This window comes from Podarcis raffonei, chromosome 4 (genome assembly GCF_027172205.1).
Source record: "Podarcis raffonei isolate rPodRaf1 chromosome 4, rPodRaf1.pri, whole genome shotgun sequence".
Classification (NCBI taxonomy): Eukaryota; Metazoa; Chordata; class Lepidosauria; order Squamata; family Lacertidae; genus Podarcis; species Podarcis raffonei.
Genome location: NC_070605.1, coordinates 74517928 through 74540467, shown reverse-complemented (window position 1 = coordinate 74540467; position 22540 = coordinate 74517928). Strand labels below are relative to the sequence as shown.

General features: G+C 43.8%; 1 protein-coding gene across 1 annotated transcript in view; it reads left to right on the top strand.

Annotated features, from left to right (window-relative positions):
- The first annotated feature begins 1067 nt into the window (after nt 1-1067).
- The window catches only part of GABRG3 (gamma-aminobutyric acid type A receptor subunit gamma3), a 296269-nt gene continuing 274796 nt past the window's right edge, over nt 1068-22540 (top strand). The window contains exons 1-2 of the mRNA XM_053384109.1: nt 1068-2423; nt 11384-11532. Of these exons, the coding sequence (XP_053240084.1) occupies nt 2371-2423; nt 11384-11532 (202 nt within the window). The 5' untranslated portion in view covers nt 1068-2370. The remainder of the gene's footprint in view (nt 2424-11383; nt 11533-22540) is intronic.

The window sequence follows — 22540 nt, the reverse complement described above, 5'->3', positions numbered from 1 at the left end:
CAACTAAAGCTATGCTGATCTACAAATGAATCAGGAAGAGGTGGAAGGCTGAGCCTCTGAAAATGTCCTCATATTTTGGAAAGCTTTTCCTACATTTAAAAAAAACCACCTCCTTGCAAATAGAAACCCAGCACAGCAGGCAAAGGAAGGGAATCTTTGTCTCTAGTGTGGTAGATTTCTATTTGTGTGGGATTATAACACAAGGGAGTGTTCCAGCCAATATTCAGTCTGCAGACTCTGAAGTGACATTGTTTGCTCTACCACGTCTGCATGCTAGAACCTCATCACCCTGTGTGGTCATTAGGCCTTACCAGTCTGGGTTAAATCCCATGGAAGTCACTGAGACAAGTTATTGACAAATAATTAAAGCCACTGTGGCCTAGTTGTTTGAGTGTCAGACCAGGACCTGCGAGACCAGGGTTCAGATCCCCATTTGGCCAAGAAGCTCCCTGGGTGACCTTGGGCCTGTCACTGCCTCTCAGCCTAACATTCCTCACAGGGTTTTGGTGGGGATGATATGAGGAGGGAGAAAACCATGTATGCAGCCTGGAACTCCTTAGAGAAAAGGATGGGATATGGATACGCGTTGTTTTCCATGTGAGTTCCATTGATGTACAGTCCTTATAATATAGCTGAGTAGTTTTAATGAGATCAGGGTCCTTTTCTTACTTACCCTGATAGCAGGGTTCAGACGTTACAAGAGCAACACAGGCAAACAGGTTGGTGGTGCTTTTAGAATCTCTTTGGAGTCGGTGGCTACCAATCTTTCAGCCAAAGCAACCTAAATGATTTCTCCAAAGCTACTCCAGGCTGTCGAGGACGGGGTTAGTCCTCTCAAAGTCCACCGCAGCAGCAAGCTCAGCACAGTTGCTCCAGAGAATCGTTTCAGCTATTGGCATTCTCTTTGTATTGTGACTTCGGGGCGAGGTGCCATTGTTTGTAGCCAAGGGGAATTGGATCAACTTTTCCTCTTCCCTTCCTCGGGGAGCAAAGAATACGTTATTGCTGCGGGTTTGTTGTTTTTTAAATGGGCGGGGGAGAGGGAAATGCCCGTTCCCTTTCGAAATACCTGTTTTCATGCGGACTAGAAACCTGCGCAAAGCTTCCTGAGCGCGAGCTACTAGCCCACCTCATTCCCTGCCTGGATATTCCTGCGCTCGCGAGTTCTATTTCGGATCAAGCAGTGGGCGGATGGCAGCAGCGGCGCTCGTGTTTACTCGTCTCCAGATCCAGAGAGGATCCTGCTTGGCCCACCAGATTCTGATTCAGGGTCCTCCTCCTCCGCCTCCTCCTCCTCGTCGCCCATCCCTGGCTGCCAAGTCTTGCCAAAAGCTGCGGTGGGTTGGGGGGTGGGGATGTGACCGCCCTCTTTCGCGCTCGCCTGGCCATCCCTGCAGCTGGCAGGGACCTCCCCGCTCTCGCAAGGACATCCGAGGCAATGTTGACGAGGCTCAGCTCGGCTCGCTCCTCAATAACTGTCAGCGTGGGTCGCCTGGCAAGGAGTCAGCCAAACACAGCAGCCTCCTCGCGAGGCGCGGGCGGCGCCGGGAGGTGCTGCTGTTGCTGCCGCTGCTGTTGCCGTCGCCTAGTCAAGCTGGGGAGAAACTAGACCCCCCATCCCGCTCCTCCAACTGCCCCCCTTCCATTTCTTCTGGAGCACCTTGACCCTCAAGGATGGAGAGGCACCGTCTAAGCTCCTAGTGGCTCCAGCTGCCCGGGAACAAGCCAGGGACCTCTTGGCCGTCCGGGGAGGGAGGGAGTGGGGAAACCCACCGGGCGCTTCTCAGATGGTGAGGGACCCCACGCAGCCTCGGTGATCCAGGTCCGGAGGAAGCGTCCCACGTCGGGGATCGGAGCTTTCCTCCTGCCCAACGCCTGATGTGCTTTCTGCAGGCGCTTCTTCTCCTCCTTCTCGGACGTGTCTCCACCAGCCGAGGGGCATGGCTGGCTGACACGACCCTCCCGTGGACCAGCAGCTTGCTTGACCAGCTTAGACAATTGGGGGGGAAGTGGGGGAGGGGAAGGGGGTAAGGAGGAGGGCTGTGGAGCACCTCGGACCACCTGTCAGACCCTCCTCGGATCCGGAGTCCCTCTGGGATCGAGGGAAAGCTCGCTTTGCACTTGGGGGGGTCGTGGGGGTTGCCTTATGGGAGACGTGGAGGGAAAGCGGGATATGCCTTGCAGCGTGCGGAACTGGGAATAAGGAACAGCCAACAGAGGGGAAAAGAAGAGAATATCCGTGGTTTGCTCTCCCTCACCTCAGATACCACCTCCTCCTCCCCTTTGCCTGAACATCTCCTGCAACCTCTTCCTCCTCCTCCTCTGGGTCTGCTGCACTTTCTCCCCTCGCTTGGCTGCGCTGCTCGGATCATGTCCGCTAAGCTTCTGGTGGGCTTCTTCCTCCTGTCCGTTTTCCAAGCCTGGTAAGTTTCATCTGGTGCGCTTCTCCTAGCCTGCTTCTCTCTCTCTCTCTCTCTCCCCCTCCCTCTTTCTTGGAATGTCCGTGTCCGAAAAAACAACCATCTCTAGCTGCCCAAAATAACGTTATGATGACAACAATTTTTGGGGGATAGGGGGTGGGTCGCTCTCCTCCACAGCCGTGATTTTCTCCCCAGCTGGGAAGAGGCGCCGTGAAATGGACCAGCTGCGAGCAACTCATAGACACACACACTGTCACTTTGTAAGCCCAGATGCTGCTCCTTCCATCCACGCATCCTCTTCCCCCTTCCCAGGGCTCCAGAAATCGCTGGTGGTCGTCCTCTGGAGTCTCTCTCAGTCCCAAGCCCCTTCGTTCGCCCCCACCCATTGCAAAAAAAAAAAAAAGGTAGAAGTTTCCTCTGCACTTTGTAGGGGAATCTAAACCGAGCCTTTCTCGCAAAGCCAGCCCAAAGAAGGCTCTGTCTGCAGGGGACGAGATTCCCCAAGTGGTTTGTGTCTTAAGTGGCACCCTCTTATTTTAAAAGAAGATCCACTTGCGAGCGATTTGGGTGGCGCCGCGGTGAGATCCAAGGGTTGACGCTCACTCACCCGGGTCAAGATTTGGGGGCGAACGATGGCTGATCTTTAAACATGCGAGTCGAGGACCAAGACAGGAGGAAATTGATCAAGGCAATTAGCCTGATTAGCCCGCTTTTGTTTCTCCGCAGCTGATCTGGGGAATGTCTTGCGAGGCTCATTTCGTTAGACGGATCAAAGCGATTGCCTAAATATCTTGTCCGGGATTATCCAGAGAGATGGTTTCCTTTGATAATCATATTATACCGGGTTACGATAATGCCTCGGTAATAATCGTGTCACAATCCGTTCTGGAAAATGCCGGCACGGTCATTCAGAGAGCGATCTGCTCGCCCTGTTCGGGGTGCTTTTATTGGGATCCCTTCTGCCGCTTCTTTGCCATCCCTCTCCTCGCAGAAATAATTCTGCTAAACTTCAGCTAACGGGCAGGATGTCAATCAAAGTTAACTCCTTTGCAGTTGCACCACGTTATTGGGGAAACCCACAATACACCTTCTGCTTTCCCTTACTCGTAACTTTACAGTATGAATCTATGGTTTCATCATTCCTGTGGTATCCACACACCTATAATGGTGGAGAAGTTCTGTTCCCCCTCTAAACTGTCCCCAAATAAGACACCCCAGGGATGCCTGCAACCTCTGAATACAAAATGAGGTGGAAAGCCTTTTCATTCATCTAGAAAGGCATCCTAGAACAACTGGACAACACTTTTAAAAAAAGTTTAATCCAGTGTTTACAGATACTGCAAATGGCAAGCCCCAGCTTCCCCCTTCATTGCCATCCAGGAGCGGATGCCTCCTCCAAGAGAGCAACGTCAAAAGATGGAGGCCTCTTGATCCATTACAGGAAGAAGGACCAAGTCTCTTGAGGCACCTTAAAGGGGAGGGGGACCTGGGGACCTTCAGCTGGCATTGCATTACAGTTCCCATCATCCCTGACCATTGGCCATTGTGCCTGGGGCCAAGGAAACTTAAGAGTCCCTAAAAATCTGGGGGGGCAGAGAGTCCCTACCCACTCCAAGACTAATGAGGAAATGATTATGCTTGGCTCTAGTCAAGGAAAGGTTATGGTGCAATTTGTTGTATTGAAGGTTCCACAAGACCCAGTTGCTCATCCAGTCTCAGTCTCTCTCTCTCTCTCTCTCTCTCTCTCACACACACACACACACAATGCAGATTTATTTATTTCACATCGTTGACTAAAATTGCTTTAATCAGGTGACAACTGTACACATTTTATTCTGTCATTTCGCCCTTTCTAACCCTTCCCATCCTCTAATATGCAGTGATAAAATCACCCTGGCTTTATTGAATTGCTTTGGGGTTGGGGGAAATGCTGATGATGTTCCCTTTTAGGGGAGAAATTAGACGGTGGTGCATCTGAAAAAGCTTCAGCCAAAGATCAGTGTCTGGAGCAGTTACTTAGTCCCAGATCCTTCCACAGTGTACAATGTCTCCTGAGATGCTTACAATGTTGACTGGCTCTCAGAGCTTCCTAGCTTTGATTTAGGAACCTCCGAAGCTGCCTTATACTGAGTCAGATCATTGGCCCCATCTTGACTCACTATTGCCCTCACTGATAGGCAGTGACTCTGGGGGGTTTCAGGTAGGGACTTTCCCTATCCTACTTGACAATAGGACCTTCTACACGCACCATTGCCTACTGAGCTAGGGCTCTCCCCTTCTTAGCAAGACCCAAGAGCCACTGGTGAGATGGAAACCCTACTGTGTCCTGCAGCAGATGTGCTAGTTTGATGAGTGAATATTGCTCCACTTTAATTCAATATTATTGCACGGAAAGGAAACAACCCATCTGCAATGGCCGTACCATTCAAGTGACCATGGTGGCATGGTGGATGTTGCCTGATCAGCCCTGTACAAATGGTTCTGTGCATTCCATACAGTTGCCAAAATGGAATGCTTCTATATATCATCCTCAAGGAACACATGAAGCTCTCTTGATACAGACTGTTGGTCCATCTTATCACAGGACTATCTATTTCAACTGGTTGCAGCTCTTCTAGAGCTTTGGGCAGAGATGGGCATTTCACTCATCTGTTTAATTTGGGGATGGGGAACCCATGACCTTCATATGTTGCTAGACTCCAATTTCCATCACCCCTTGACCTTTGGCCATGCTGGCTGCAGCTAATGGGACTTGAAGTCCAGCAGCCTCTGAAGGGCTACACGGTCCCCCATCCCTACTAAACTGAAGCTCCCAGGGATTGAACCATTTGCATGCAAAGTGTGTCTTCTCTGCCATTCTGTATTCTTTTTTTTAAGCAATAAACTCCCTGACATAAGGAACTTGCCACCTAAATTAACTTGATCATAGTTGTGTATTGCTTCAGGCTCAACTAAATTAGACACATGCTTTTTGTTTTTCTTTTATTTTCCTTCAAAGCAGCAGTCATGTGGGACTGTGACTGGGGAAATTTGTCCTGAAGGAAGAGGTGTTCAGTCATACTCCCATCCCATTTGCCCATCAAGAGGAAATCATACAGACACCATATTGCTACATTTGACTTGACTGGGCAAATAGCAGCTTCAGAAGGGTGATTCAGATCAGCAGGTGGGAAAGGGTTAAACACCCCACCTCACAGCACCACTTTCTTAATCAGATTGGAAACCCCATGCAACTGGTTTAATTAAAGAAAACACACACATAAAATTCTGATTAAGGATATCCCAAGTCAGCTGCGGTATAGCACTTACCTTCTGCTACTTTGTAAACAAGAGGCTGAGACTGTTGCTAAGAATAATGATAGAGATCTACAAGACACCCCACCCCACTTGATTTGGTACTCTAGCTCAGAAGTGGAAGCATGCAAACAATTCAGGATTCTTCCCCTCCAGTCTCTGTTCCATCTCCTCACTCCACCCTTAGTTGGATCCTGCAAAATCTTTCTGGGTCTAAATTCTACCAGATCACACACCCTGCACAACTGATGTCAGCTTGGATTTTAAAAAATAAATAAAACCCCCAGGCCCCAACTCATTCATAACCTAAGTGCCCTGCTGAGTCCAGTCAAACATCCTGCTTCCTGGAAGCCCATATGAAGACAACTCTCCCCAGCAACTAAAATTCAGAGTTCTATTGCCTTTGAACACAGAGGTTCCATTGCTAATTTGACATCCTCATGAATTTGTCTACCTCCTAAGTAAGCAGACATCATCAATTTTAATTTTTTTTGTACAAGTGAATTCTACAAATTCATTGTTCATTGTGTGGAAAAGACTCTCTTTGGTCTGTTCTCAACAGTGACTTTGGCCAGTCAACGGTATTGGTCAGTGGTTCTTAAACTTTTCCTCCCATGGACCACTTGCTGAGGGGCTCGGTGAATTTTTCTGCCAGGTGTAGCCATTGTACTGTGCTGTGTAAGATGTTAGAATAATTATAATTGCATTTTATTGCTTCTTTTATTCCTTAGAATTCCACTGTACAGTGGTACCTCGGGTTAAGAACTTAATTCGTTCCAGAGGTCCGTTCTTAACCTGAAACTGTCCTTAACCTGAAGACCACTTTAGCTAATGGGGCCTCCTGCTGCTGCCGTGCCGCCGGAGCACGATTTCTGTTCTCATCCTGAAGCAAAGTTGTTAACCCGAGGTACTATTTCTGGGCTAGCGGAGTCTGTAACCTGAAGCGTATGTTACCTGAAGCGTATGTAACCCGAGGTACCACTGTATTTCTGTTTGAATGCTATAGACATACAAGAAATAAAAGAAGCAACAAAATAAGTATGCAATGTGCCGTCTTCTGTCTTCAACGGCAAATCCATAGGCACCTGAATGAAGCTCATGGGATCCTGGTGACACTCCATCTCCTTGATCCCATTTTGTCTGTCCATTTCCAGCTGTGATACTCTTTGTGAGATGGGATGGCCAGAACTGTACACAATATTCCAAACATGGCCACGCCATTCATGTATACCAAGACACTATGGTACCAGCCTGTTTGTTTTATACTCCTTTCTCAATAATTGTCTTTTCACCACTGCGGCATACTGAGTCAATGATTTCATTTAACTCTGTACTCATCACATTCCTGATATCTCTTAATTGGATTTTATTTTTTTTTGCTGCCATTTTAATGCATAGGCATGACCGATTTTCTTGCCTAAGCATGGCTCACTTCCCATTTACATTGGAAAGTTTTACTCAGAGAAGACCCACTGAAATTAATAGACTTAGCTTAGTCATGTTCATTCATTTTAGTGGGTCTACTCTGAGTGAAATTTAGTTGCACACCACACATTGAATCTCATCTGCCATTTTGTTTTTCACTCACCCAGCCTGGGGTGGTATTTTAGAGTTATTCCCAGTCTGCCTGTGGGTTCAATATATTGAGTAATTTGGTATAATCCACAAACTTGTCACCTCTCACTGCTTTTATCTGACTCCAGATCATTTATGAATACAGTGGTACCTTGGTTTAAGAACAGCCCAGTTTATGAACTATTCAGTTTATGAACTCCGCAAAACCAGAAGTAGTGTCCCGGTTTGCGAACTTTACCTCAGTATAAGAATGGAAACCAAATGGTGGAAGGGCATTGGCGGCAGGAGGCCTCATTAGGGAAAGCGCACCTCAGTTTAAGAATGGTTTTGGTTTAAGAACAGACTTCCAGAACGGATTAAGTTTGTAAACCGAGGTACCACTGTACATTAAACAAAACTGGCTCCTCCTCCATACAGATTGGGGGGGGGTGTTTCTATTGCTTACAATCAAAGTTATCCATTTACTCATACAACCCACCTCTTGTTCCTTATTTAGCTATTTACAATCCATAACATGATCCATTCGCTCACCCTGTTACTCAAGGATGTATGGTGAAGAACTTCGTTGGGATAGTTACAAAGATAGCACCCTACCCAGCATTTTGGCTCAGCCCTAGTCGGTACAAAGAGCATATTGCTAGTAAGATAAATTGAGGGTGGCCCACATTCTCTGTAGCCTGCAATGTGGGCAAATGACCTGGGGATCAGATGAGTTGTGCAAGGTTTTTGTTCCTTGAAATAAGGACTTTGGGGAAGCTATAGAAGAAACACCATTCTCAGTACAGGGCCATCGTGCAGTCTGCATAAGAAATGCTTTGAGATTTCAAATCAAACACCTGTCCTTACATTTCCCATTGGGCAATTTCTTTCAAGCCATTCAATTTGCTATGAAAATAATGCCAATACAATCAGACGCTTCTCCTTTTTCCAGGAAAAAAAAGTTACAAAATGAAATCTCCCCGCTCACCAATAACATATATGCATGCTGAGTTAATTCATATTCTAGTCTCACCCACCCACATGTAATCTGGTTACTGTACATAGCCATTTTAAAAACTTGAAATGTTTGACATGAATGTAGATATAGCCAAGTTTCACTTTCTCCCCCCCTTCAACATATTATTTGGCAGCAAACATATTCATTGTTAGTTTGCGATCAGTTCCTCAGGGGCACCAGTAGGAACATGAAAGATTTGAGGCATGGTCCCGTAGAAACCAATTTTCATATGAAGACATATGTGCATAGATGCAGATTTTTATAATTTAAATGCCACAGAAGGCAGGACAACCATTTCCTCATCCAAATCACTGCAAATAAATTATTTGATTAATTTGCACCCCACAACAAACCACCCCAGATCAGTTCTTCTTTCATTCATTTACCCTCTATTAATTTTTCCATCAGCTCCTGCTCCAAATCAAGTTAATTCCTCTTCAACAACCCCTCTCATTGCTCTTTAAATTCACCATGTCATAGCTGTGACACCCCACAGCACCCCCTGGGCTCGGCACCCAGTGTGGTGGAACCAGTCACACTGCTCTAAATCCACTTTAGGAGCAAAATGGGACTCAGGTTGGGTTGTGATTTCACTGTGGAGAAACCTGTCCAAAAGAAATCAGGAATCCAGCAGTTGATATGTACTCAAGGTGCAACTCAACCCAGAACTACTCTGCATGCAATGGAGTTGCACTGGCTGCAGCTGAATACAGATGGAATTTGCCTTGTAGCCTTTAATAACTCACCTCCGAAAGAAAATAATTCATTTAATGTACCTTGACAAATCATGAGTGTCATCACCGGAGAGAGAGAGAGAGAGATGGAGGGAGGGAGAAAGTACAATAAGGCATAGAAATAAGTGCCATGAGCAATGAAACACAGCTTCCTTCCACATTTCTGTTTTTTTGTATAAAAAAAAATAGTTCAAATATCCCAGACGTATTAAACTGTAATTTAACTTAGGCAGTACTCATGTCCAATTGCTTGCTGGTGCATCATATAAATGAAAGGATGCTGCAGCAAACTCCCTGACGTAATGAGCAGGTTAACAAATATGGAAATCTACCATAACCCAACACCCCAGGAGAGTTACAAAGAGAGGGAGAGGTGAACAAGCTGGAAGGAAAGGAAATGAGCAAGATCAAAACTTTGTAACATTGTGCATGTAAAGAAAGAGGAGGTCTAGGAAAGCCTGCTTCTCCCACAACTGCCTTGAGAAATAGGCCAATCGGGTCCCAAACTATCTGGTAATTGCTGCAACCAACCTCCTCCTCTTAACTCCTACAGCCCCCAGACAGGAGGGAGTTCTGGGTCTTTCAAGCAAACACCTAAACAGGGACTCAGAAATGGCATCCACTTTACTGGACCCACCACAGGTTTATCCACCAAGATCCCTCTCAGTTTACACCGTGAGCAGAGCAAGCTTCCAGCACCCAGATCTGGCTTTGCGGGCCTCCACATCTTCTACCCTACCAGACCTAACGGCCATCAGCCATCACTGGCTGCCCTATCATGCAAAGTGACATGGACACAGAGGAGAGAAACCACACATGCAAAGCATGGCTTTCCATCCCCTCACTGTGAGGTTACAGAGGGCCTTCTCAGTGGTGGCACCCACCCTGTGGAATGGCCCTCCCATCAGATGCCAATGAGATAAGTAACAATACAACCTTTAAAAGACATCTGAAAGCAACCCTGTATAGGGAAGTTTTTAATGTTTAATGAATGTATATGTATATTCTTGAAGGCGTCCAGAGTGGCTGGCGGAACCTAGTCAGATGGGTGGGGTACTATTATTATTATTATTATTATTATTATTATTATTATTATTACTAGTACTACTATTGTGAGGGGTATACACTATATATTTAAGTTGGTCCCTGGGAATACGTTCATCTATTTCTACTTTGAAATGTATACTTTTAATATGCCACAAATGGAAATGAGATTCACCATGCTTTCAGTAAAGAACACAAGAAGTTGTGTTATATGTAGTCAGACTACAGTGGTACCTCGGGTTAAGAACTTAATTCATTCTGGAGGTCCGTTCTTAACTTGAAACTGTTCTTAACCTGAGGTACCACTTTAGCTAATGCGGCCTCCTGCTGCCGCTGCACCACGCGATTTCTATTCTCATCCTGAAGCAAAGTTCTTAACCCGAGATACTATTTCTGGGTTAGCAGAGTCTGTAACCTGAAGCATCTGTAACCTGAGGTACCACTGTATTTGTTCACCTAGTGCTGATTCTGACCCCAAAAAACACTCTCTGGAGTATTGGGGGCAGCGGCAGAGGGAAAACTCCAGAATAATGTGGGATGTGGGGCTGCTGGAGCAGCAGGGGGAAGCGCTCCAGTTCAGATGTGGATCCTAATATGAGTTAACTGAATGAGGTTCATGGTGGGGAAGTTCATGCCCTCTGCCCCATTCCATGTTGCCCAGGAGGACCCCCACCCAAGAAATCAGAGAGGGCCCGTGTGGCTGCAAGAAGATTTGGGTGACTGGAAACGTTCCTTCCATGAGGCTCCTTCAGTTAACTTATCTTAGGATCCAAGCCAATGTGTCCAGGATACTTTTATCTTATTTTCAAACATGCTACATTAAATACCTGAACTCCAAAATGCTGAGGATATATAATGACTTTTTAACAGGGTGACATGATCAGGAAATATTAAAATAACTAATCCTTCCTCCTTCATTTTCTTCCTGGCCAAGAGATGAAGAAGTATGTGTTAAAGAAGCTAGATTTGAAGTTCTGCAGGGTGTTCTTCCACCACCTCAGGCTGCTACCCCAAGTTAAAAACTACACAAAATAGCTCATCACACTGATATAGAAGAAAAGTGGCATTTGTCCCTAGATTCACCGTCTAGTGAGAAGTAATGATAGAAGACTGTTCAATTATTTTCCATTAGAGTGTCCTACTTAGACTTTCATCTGTAGCAGTTAGCACATCCTTTGATTTTTCCCCCTTCTTTTAATGGGAAAAACAAATAACTCTGAATGCTCCCCCATGAAATGACTGAATTATGGAGGAAATAGAGGCATTGCACTGCCCTTCCTCATGTGACACTGTCCTATGGTTTTTGTTTTGAATTGCAGCTCAAGAAAGGTTGAAGAGGATGACTTTGAAGATTTCACGACAAACCAAAAATGGGTAATGTCTCCAAAAACGCATGACACTGACGTGACACTGTTGTTAAACAAGTTGCTGAGAGAATATGATAAAAAGCTGCGGCCAGACATTGGAAGTGAGTGCTTTCTTTCCCTTTAATTTTCTGTAATGGATATATCCTGTTGAAGATGGCTGTGTCCGTATTTTCTTTTTGTTTTAGTAACCAATGTGCATGATCAGAGGCGTACATAGAGACCAATGTGTTTTGGTTCAGGCTGACTACAACCCGTAGTAGAAACTGGATTGTATACGAGACACTGGGCAATCAGTAAATAGTACAAAAATAAAATGGTAAGGCTATAATTATATATAGTAGTGCATCATTGAACTCAGCGAGACTAACCTTTGAGTAGACATGCATAATAAGATTGCGCTGTTCACAACATAATAAAAATATACGCATTTTATAAAATGGGTGCATTTAGACTTTTTAATAGTACACTTTGGCTTCCCTATCTCAAAAACTGTTGGAAAGCTGGGGAAGATACATAAAAGGTCAACTGAAATGATCCCAAGGCTAGACCATCTTCCCTTGCGTGAAAAGTTAAGATGTCTGAGTGCTTTTTAGTTTGGAAAACAAGATGACTGATACTGTGGAGATCTATAAAACTATGGAGTGAGAAGAGAGTGAATAGCTGAGACATTTTAATCCCTCTGTCATAATACTAGAATCTGGGTACATAAGGAAGTTGATAGGTAGTAGGTTAAGGACAAGACAGATTGTATAGTTAATTAACTTCTGCAATTCACTATCACCGATGTGATAACATGCATTAATTTAGATGGATCTTAAAAGGGATTAGGATTAATTCACAGAAGATACATCTATAGCTATATATGTAGGTATAACCATGACATCTAAGAACAGAGGGTGGCATCCATTGGATGTCCCTGATGCGCAGCGTAAATTAATAATGCAGAGTCTTCTTCAGTAAAAGAATAAAAGCTTTACTAAGTTAAAATAAACTTGTTTGCAAATAACAGCATAGTGAACAGAAGAGTAAGCTAGCTTCAAAGCATACACAGAGTTTCCATTGAGCACAGGCTCCACCACACACTTAGACTGAGCCATAGAGACACACACAGACACTGAGTGAGGCACTGAGTCTACCTGCAAGCAGATACAATACTTATACAGAGAATGAGTCATCCTCAAGATGAGTCACAGTGATTCAGCATGCTAAATGATTCTGCAGCTTTTCAGCATTTCACAACATTTCTAGACTCCTTTACTGCTTCTGCTCTCAAATACCTTTGTCACATGACAGTCCACCCCACTGACAGAAGGCGTATGTTAGTGGAACTGAGCGAGTGGGATAGTTGGGAAATTCCTGCTCCAACTGCAGCCCTCTGCCAGCCCTGAAACTCTGCCAGGAAGAATCCCCAATCCTCCAGAGTAAACTTTCAGTGGACTGGGGTGCAGGGTAGAACACGAAAAATAGTCTTCATCCTTCTTCGACTGAGGGATGCCTTTCACCAGCAGAGGGTAACATCTGAAAACTTAGATGTTCAGGGACAGTGTATCTGCCACAGCAGGCTGCAGGGGGGAGATTCGTCATCATCACATTAATTTATGAATCTCCTTTTATATTGGTCTCAAGACGATTTACTAACATATAATAAAACCAGCTAAAAATAGTTTTATAAACAGTACAACATCCTCCCCCAAGACGGTGTTGTTTTTTAAAAAAACCAAACAAAACAAAACAAACACCAAAGACTGAGACCTTTTCATTCGGATAGAAAAGATGGATGAACAAAAAATTCAAAGCCAGATAGTAGACACCTGTCTTATCTCGACAGGGTGCTGTTCCACACAAAAGGGGCAGTCATACTGAAATCCCTGCTCTGAATTATTGTGGAGTGGGCTTCTCATATTCTGGGGACTTTCAGGAGAAACTCATCTGCAGAACACAGTGACCTACAGGGTGATTTTTCAAGGATACACGAGAAGCAGTGGAGTAGGCCTTCTTCACCGCAACTTCTTGGAAGTTAAAAGCACATTTGTCAACAAATAAGAGCTGGGCCCCCAACCCATATCAGAAATGCATTCCAAATCGGGAGTCTTACAACTGCATTTTCTTTCCAACAGAAAAGTGGCCAGGTTAAGAATCCTCCCCCCTTCTTAAAGTATTGCTACCTGATTTTGGTTAGTTTCTCCCTCCCAATGCAACCTCATAAGACATAGTATTTGGTAGCTTCCTTTCAATCCTCTGGATAAAGTTTTCCTCTGTCTGTGTGTGTGTGTGTGTGAACGTACAGGGGGTCAGTGTCAGGGTGTTGTCAGCAGCTCCCGGCTGGTTGCCCAGGGATGTATAAAGAGAAGGAAAAGTTTCTTACAGTCCTTTTTTATTTCAAACTTTACAGAGAGAGGCTATAGAACCCAGCCTCTTGGATAATGGCATTGTCCCGAGTGAATCTCCACCCCCCCTTCTCTCCCACTTCCTCATTCATCATCCTCAACATCTCCTCTATGGGTGGTGCCACTAAGTGCCCTCTGTCTTTGAGCTCTTTGCTCTCCTCCTTTTAAGGCCTGCCGGGTTCTTGGAGATGGTGGGTCTGGAATGCTTTCTTGTGACAACTTATTAGCCAGCTGCTGCTCTGTCTCTGCTCCTCTTCTCCCATTATTTCCTAGCTTTTCCCCTCATCTGAGCTGTGACCTCCCGCAAACCACTGTTGTAAATCTATACTGTTTTTCTCTTCTTCCTCCTGCCTGGAAGAAGAGTTTGGATTTGATATCCCGCCTTTCACTCCCCTTCAGGAGTCTCAAAGCAGCTAACATTCTCCTTTCCCTTCCTCCCCCACAACAAACACTCTGTGAGGTGAGTGGGGCTGAGAGACTTCAAAGAAGTGTGACTGGCCCAAGGTCACCCAGCAGCTGCATGTGGAGGAGCGGAGACACGAACCCGGTTCCCCAGATTACGAGACTACCGCTCTTAACCACTACACCACACTGGCTCCCACTGGAAGGGTCAGGATAGGGAGGCGGTCACCACCACTCCTCCTCCTCTGCCCAGCCCCTGACGGTCAGAGGGAACAGAGGAAGGGAAAGATCCATTGTGCAAGAATTTTAGCAAAAAGCAGCCCATCTAGCCAGACAGAAAACTCCTGTAGCAGCTTTGCAAATTGATCCACAAGTCCTTCTCAGATAACTGAATTAAGACAGGGCCCATTTGCCGTGGCTTGGGCAGAGGAGCTCAGAACCCATTATTAAGCATGGATGAACAAATCGGGAACAGCCTTGTAGAATCATATGAGATGGAAAAGGCTAAAAGACTGTCAGGTCCAACTTCTGGGCTGCAAGCCAGAATAAACAAAACCCTCTAAACAGGTAGCAGGCAGAAAATGATTTGCCTTAACAAGCAGTTTGCATCCCTAGATTCACAGATCCCTGATTCAAGGAATAGATCTGGTGTGCTGAAAGTCATCCAGGTGTAAGGCATGGGCTGTAATGCATTTTACTTTTTAGCTATTTGTTTTTGTTTGAACACACTCGAGTTTATTTTGTTAATGAAGTACTGTGCAACTGGAATTAATTTGTATTGAATCAGGCCAAGGTATGCAGATAAAGACTCAGGAAGTGATTTGTGGATGACAACAGGCTCCGAGACACACCTAGGTTAGGCACCTGCATGCAGTAATTCTGCCATTCTAAGCAATAACTCAGAGTTAGCACCACTAGCTGCCTGGAGCGTAGAGTAGAAGAAGAGTATAGGACATTTCTGATGGTTCAAGGGAAAAATGGGTATGAAAGGAGAATTCCTGTAGGACAAGATCCTGGTTGGGGGAGAGTACTCTTTGGTGTGGGAACCCAGCACAGATTTTAAATCTACAACATATGCAGTAAAATCAGGGCTCTTTTTCATTCAGAACTCAGTTCCGGCCCCTCTCAGGTGGGCACCATTGCCATTATAAGAGAACACGGGAGGTGTTCATGTTGAGTTCCAGCACCCCTTTTTCTGGAAAAATAGCACTGAGTAATGTTGTTGGCATCCTTCTGTCTCAAGAGACAATGGAGTGCCCTAAGCACATGTCTGGGCAGTCCTGGGTTGCCCAGATGACAAGGCCTCCCTCAGCCTCACTGATGTGGTCCAAAGCAAAGCAGAACAATACATATGGCACCAGCTTATCTGCAGGAATCGCTGGAAAAAGGCATACAAGGCACCACCCATTCTGGATTTGGGTAGGGTTAACTCCCTAGCCTTTTCTTTTGCTGAAGATATTCTGCAAGGCAGCAAAGGTTTAGGATCCAATTTTTTCTTTTCTTAGAAGCCACCTTCCCATGTTGGCAAGCCCCATTTGCCCCTCACTTCCCTCTACAGTATGTGTAGAAACCACCTTCTTGATTGTTGGGTCCACCATTGGCCTCATCTGCTCAATCTGCCAGAGCCTGTCTTTGTATGCAGAGGAAGTCCTTAACTCACTAAGGGTTTGAGATCCATCAGCTACCCTCACCTGGTTTAGCTGGCCAGTCGAAGCCATTCTCTAACACCCCATGTACCACATGCAGCAGACTAAAGCGTGGAAATCTAGGCTTTAATATATGCCCTTGTGAGTTCCAAAACTTTCCTCTTCCCTTAACATAGAAAAAGACTACATGTTTGGCTTACTGAAAATCTGCCCAGTTTAGCCGCTTCAGAGGATGAGCTTCTCAGGTAGATTGAGGGATCGAAAGCTTGATTACTTGGTCCCTCCCAAGGTAAGCTAAGCCTGGCAGGACAGCTTGCTCTATGGTATTAACCTTTTCATGCATTAAGATTATCAGAACGATTGCGTGCAACTAAGCCACTTCCCCCAAAGATCAGACGTTTTTCAAAAAGCAAGTGACAGGAAAATGCACTTAAAAGTGTGGGATAACACTTTGATGCAGCGTCATCTAACCTCCCCACAAACAAATCGCAATGAATTCTCATCAAATAGCCAATGTCCTCTTATCCCCCGGCAAACAAATCAGGATGAATGCTCAATAAACAAGTAGTCTAGCTGTATCCATAGGCATATGGTGTGGGTTTTTTGTTCTGTTTTAAGGGTTGTTTTTTATTTCCCTGCTTGTATAACCCAGCTGCTTCAACTAAAGGCAATTGGTTACTAATTGAACTTGGCCCGTCTTAGTTCACTGCTAACACAACCTTGCATAGTAAAATCCAGTGTTAGAAGAAAAGCTGTTAATATTTCAATTTCATGGGTGCGTCATGCTAGGCATAAAGAGCTTTCAACACCTGATCGAATGGAGCTCTTAAAGTTTGAACAATAACATGGTTCACAGCCAATAGCAACACCTGCAGCTAAATTTTGGAAGTGCTATTTCGTTTTATGCTGGGCAGCTTGTCCCCAGGTCACAAACTCTGGAAATAAATCATCTCTCCTACACAGGCCTGGAATGAGCAGAATAAATCACGTTATGATTCTACAGGGAACTACCTAATAATAAAGTGAGTTTCCATAATGTTAGCTGTGGTTACACATTTTCCCCAATGCTGAAAGGTCCGTTGGCAAAATAATTCCCATTATCTCTCAGCATGCAATCATAAATCTTGGCTCAGATCAAGGAGTCAAATTATTTGACATCTCATATATTCCAACAGACAGGGTAGGAAAGTCCATATAACTCTGGACTCTATATTGAGATACTTAAATAACTCCAGTAAACAGCAGCCTAGTTTTTGTGAAGCACTAATCCTAGCAAATGCCAGCATAATGGTAGGAAAGTGAATCATCATTGTTGCTGTGGTTTAAAGGGATTCCATCTTCTTCTCCATGTCTTCTATTGGAAAAAGTCCAACTTTTGAGCTCATGCAACTGATACTTGGGTACCCAAGACAGGATGTGCTGTCATCCATTGGTATGCCCATTAGGGCTGGGCGATATCTGGCTTTCAACATCACAATATATCACCAGCTAAAAATCACTATATACTGATAATATCACAATATCTGAAATAGGGATGGAGCTATGTAGAGGCATTGGCTGGCTCTATGGTTTTCCCCGCATTGTGATTTTTGCATAGCAAGCTTACACATGCACAACATGATTCACAATTTATTGCCAGGTCAAAAATTAAGAAACCTCACAATATAAACATCAAACTAGTTTTGGATGATATATCAATATATTGCCCAGGCCTACTGCCCATCATGCTGGCCAACAGATACATTTTCTGAGCTGGCAGAGATAATTTTGGACCTGGGGGGGGGATCCCTTGGAGTGTGGTACTGGAGTACTTCAACATCCATATTGAGCTCCTTTGTTAGGAATAGCTCAGGACTCCATGGCTACCATGAAAACAATGAGACTATACTAAAGTTAGTTGGGCTCTAGTGACATGATGGCCTGTAACACTTGATTTAGTGTTCTCAGCCAGCTGAAATGCCAGTGGGTGGGGGGGACATATTCACAATTTCTTTTTCACTGATAAATTACTATTTGGTAAGATCTAGAGTCATAGGACCTTCAAACCTCTGCAGAAGAGGACCAGTTAGGCTGCTCTTCTTCCAGAAGCAAATTGATAGTCTCTTTGTTACCTTTGGGAGAATTTCCAGCTGGCACAGTTGTCACTCTTGATGAAGTCCTGATTGATCAATGGGTTAAGGAAATGATGATCAAAGACCAACTCCCACTGACTAGATCCCAACCTGCTTCCTAGGGAGCTTGGCATGATAAAGCAGCTGGGATCATAGCTGTCAACTTTTCCCTTTTCTTGCAAGGAATCCTATTCGGAATAAGGGAATTTCCCTTAAAAAAGGGAAAAGTTGACAGCTATTGCTGGGATGGTACATAAGATGGACGAAAACTCAGGAGAAATCCAACTGAGCATGGGTTAGAACTCATTTTAAGGGCTACTAATCTTCCATTCTTTGGTAACCATTACAGTTATCTAACTCTTAGACACAGGACTGTCTTTGAAGCATTTGACGCAGAATCAAATGGCCAGATTATTAACTGAGACTTGAGGATCTGACCACAACATTCCAAGTGCTTAAAAATCTGGTGTCTAGGTCTTTTTCTGGGCTCGATTCAGAGTGCAGGCATTGACTTACAAAAGCCTTCAATGGTCAGGCTATCCAAAGATCTGCCTTTTTCCATATCAACCTGACCATATGCTATAATTTTCAACAGAAGCTTTCCTCTGTGCCATCAGGCATTAGGCAGATGGCAACTGGAGACTGGACCTTGCGGCAGTGACATTTAGGTTTTGGAACTCCCTCCTCAGAAAGATTTGTGCGCGGCTTTCTCTTTTATATTTCTGGTGCCAAATAACATCAATATCATTCAGGTGAGAATTTGGGGAGGAAGGAGTTTGCCATTTCATCATTTTATTGCTTCAGTTTAAACTTTAAGCTGTCTTTTATTTTTGATGTTTTAGTTTGATTTCTTGGGTAAGAGATAAAACATTAAATACATTGCATATTGGCAAAAAAGGCAAAGGTCATACAGAGGATCTGAACCAGGTGCTAAACCGAGGGCCATTTAATTTTCTGCCAAGCACCAAAGTCACATGGCTAGCTCCTATGCCTCTGCTATTGGAAGGGAATTGTCTAGTTTCATAAGCTAAGCTTAATCATATAAATACAATATGTACAATACAGTGGTACCTCTAGTTATGAACTTAATTCATTCCAGAGGTCCATTCTTAACCTGAAACTGTTCTTAACTAGAGGCATGCTTTCGCTAATGGGGCCTCTTGCTGCCGCTGCACTGCCAATACACGATTTCCATTCTCATCCTGGGGCAAAGTTCTCAACTCGAGGTAACTGTTCCAGGTTAGCAGAGTTTGTAACCTGAAGCGTTTGTAACCTGAGGCATTTGTAACTCAAGGTACCACTGTATAGCATTTCTAAAACATATAATTCATTAAAAGATAGACAAGTTAAAACATAATATATATATTTTTACGTGCAGTTTTCTTTGTCCCATTACTTAATTTCAAAAATCTTTTAGTTGTACTCTCTTTGAATTGGAATGCATGCTTCATTCCCCTTCTCTGCCTGCTCCCTCATTCTCTTTAGTTGGGATATAAAGAACCACACAACCATCACCCAAGAAGGTTTATTTGGCTTGTAATTGTCAAACAGCAACTAGGACATCTCAAAACTTGTTCCATAGCAAACCAGTTAACCTGCTTTCAGTCTATTCAGTTGTACACATTTGCAAGCTACTTGGAACGCCTTCGTTCTCTTACGTCATTTGAGTCTCTATGTAACAAATCAAAATATGGCATAAAAGGAGCTGCATCTTTAATCTATAGCATTCTTTTAGAACAATATGCAGGTGATACAGGAGGTTTGGGGAAGAGACTTAGGGATCATAATTGCAGATAATAAATGGCAATCAATTTGGCATAACCCGTCCCTACGAACAATCTCTGCTCGTTTGCAGGAGGCTTCTCTCAAAATTATATTTCACTGGCACTGGAATCCATCACGTCTAGCCAAAATAAATACTACCATCTCTCCCCTATGCTGGAACAGCTGCAGAGAGACAGGCTCATATTTTCACACACGTTGGTATACTCCTTTTGGGAAAAGGTGTTCCAGATTATTTTCAAAATTGCTCATCAATCCCTTCCACCCAATTCAGCTCTTGCCTTGTTATTCTTAGACTCAAATTTAAATAATAACCTTAAATGCAGAGAAATAGTATTTTTTTCTATTATCAGCAGCCCAATTAAGAATAGCCCGATACTGGAAACAACCTATAGAAATCCTCATTGAAACCTGCATAAATAATATTTGGAATGCGGTTCTATCAGAAAGCCTTACTCGCCATAGAAGAGTAATTAAAGGCACTTCAGAGATAGACACTTTTGGCAAGACCTGGCTTCCATTCTTTTCCTTTATAAATGAGACAGAATATACTTTTATTCTGCCCATAATACAAAAATCTCTGTGGAGAGGATACTTGAATTGACAATGCATAAATAAACATATTGCTTGTGTACTGTGTACAGCATATGAAACTTAATAAGAATGTACCACTGGACATTCTCCAAGTTACTGTAGTTATATGTTGTTCTTGTATTTACATGAAAATCAATAAAAATTATTTGGATTACAAAAAAACCACTTATGCATTTAAGATGCGTTTCAAAAACCAATTTGTGGGGAAACATTCCATTGGGTGTATGCAACACAAAACAGCCAGCTTTCAGAACGATCCCATTCTCTTTTTTTGCTCTGCTAATGATTAGTTGTACTGCTTGGTTTATGTCACTAGGTGTCAGTGTAGTACTGTATGCACAGCTAAGAGCACAATATCACTAAAGGTCAAAATAACAAGTGAGGCCCTTTGAAAACAACTGGATTTTCATTAATTTCCTGTTCCCTATGGCTGTAATCCTGTGTTTCCTTAAGTGTCTGTGTTTCCTTAAGTGTCCCATTAGCCCTGTTGGACACAGTGAGATTTGCTTTTGAGTAAACAAACATAAGCTGGACTGTGCTGCAAGGGATTTCCCCCCCCCCCCGGCTCTGTGGAACAAGACTATATTTCTTCAATAAAAACAAGCAATTAGACTTATAGCCTTTTCCCTAAAAGAGAGAATATTTCCAAGTGTGGTAGGATTTTCAACAAGCCATGTTGTGTGAGTTTAATGCAAAATATATCATGGTATAGAAAAGAGAAGCGAAATAAATGGAAGGGAAGATAAAGAAATGTCAACTAATATAGTTGTGGGTTTTTTTAAGAAGTCAGCAACCAGTCATGCATTTTAAATAGGGATTCAAATATGAATGCCAATGAGGTGTATAAAAGCAGATAATCTATATTTTCAAATGCTCTTTGTGCTTAGAAATGCCTGTGGAATACAGCACTTTTGATGAACTGAATTGCACCTGATTATTTTCTATTTATATCCCATTTTGATGCCTCAAGGCAGTAGCTATCAAAGGCACTCCAGAACAAGGAAAAAGAACAACAAGGTGGTGTCCGGATTGGGGGTGGGCTTGAAATAATTGGAAACCCAGTCACTCTAGATGCCCTGGTTTATTCTGAGGTGGGGTAGGATGGTGCTGGAGGAGACTCTTGAGAGTCCCATAGACTGCAAGAAGATCAAACATATCCATTCTGAAGGAAATCAGCCCTGAGTGCTCACTGGAAGGACAGATCCTGAAGCTGAGGCTCCAATACTTTGGCCACCTCATGAGAAGAGAAGACTCCCTGGAAAAGACCCTGATGTTGGGAAAGATTGAGGGCACAAGAAGAAGGGGACGACAGAGGACGAGATGGTTGGACAGTGTTCTCAAAGCCACAAACATGAGTCTGACCAAACTGCGGGAGGCAGTGGAAGACAGGAGTGCCTGGCGTGCTCTGGTCCATGGGATCACAAAGAGTTGGACACGACTAAACGAGTAAACAACAACAACAGGATGGTTGAAGGCAAAAGCAAAAAGCCACAATGCACAAGAAAAACATCACCCACATTGCTTGGGACCCTGGCCTTTGACTTAGGAACTTAATGTATCAGGCATGCCAGACACTCCAAAGCAACAAAATGGTTTATATAAATGAAACACAATGTGGTGTACACTGTAAGAAAAATGTGAAACGCATTGTATGACATCTGACAGTGTCAGAGTGTTGTGCAATGAACCTTCTAATGCAAGCAGGACTTCATTCTCTCCTCCTCCCTTCCATCTCTGCTGCATCTCCTCACACCCCCAAAATCTCCCCAAGAACAGAAGCGGGGGCTGCAGAAAAGAGGAGAGGAAAGGGAAATCCCATCATGTCCATGTTAGATATTGCCCATTAAGAGTAATTTATCAGCTTAAGTTCATAAAATAAGATTCAAGTAATTGCAGAACGTGGAGAGCTCTAACAGCAAATTGTAAAGAAGAAGAAGATACCATGTATATTTCAAAAGGGCGTTTTATTAGATTATACAGAAATTTCATGAGACAAAATTCATGAGGTAAGACTTGATTAATTGTAAAATGTGGAGACAAATGAAACAAAAATAAATTTATAAGGTGTTAGGGAAATTATCACATAACACACGAGAGAAGATTTGGTTAATGATTAATCCACAAGTAGGAAAAACATACGGTAATTCAGCAGGGCATGATGAAGCAAAGTGCGATCGATTATTAAAT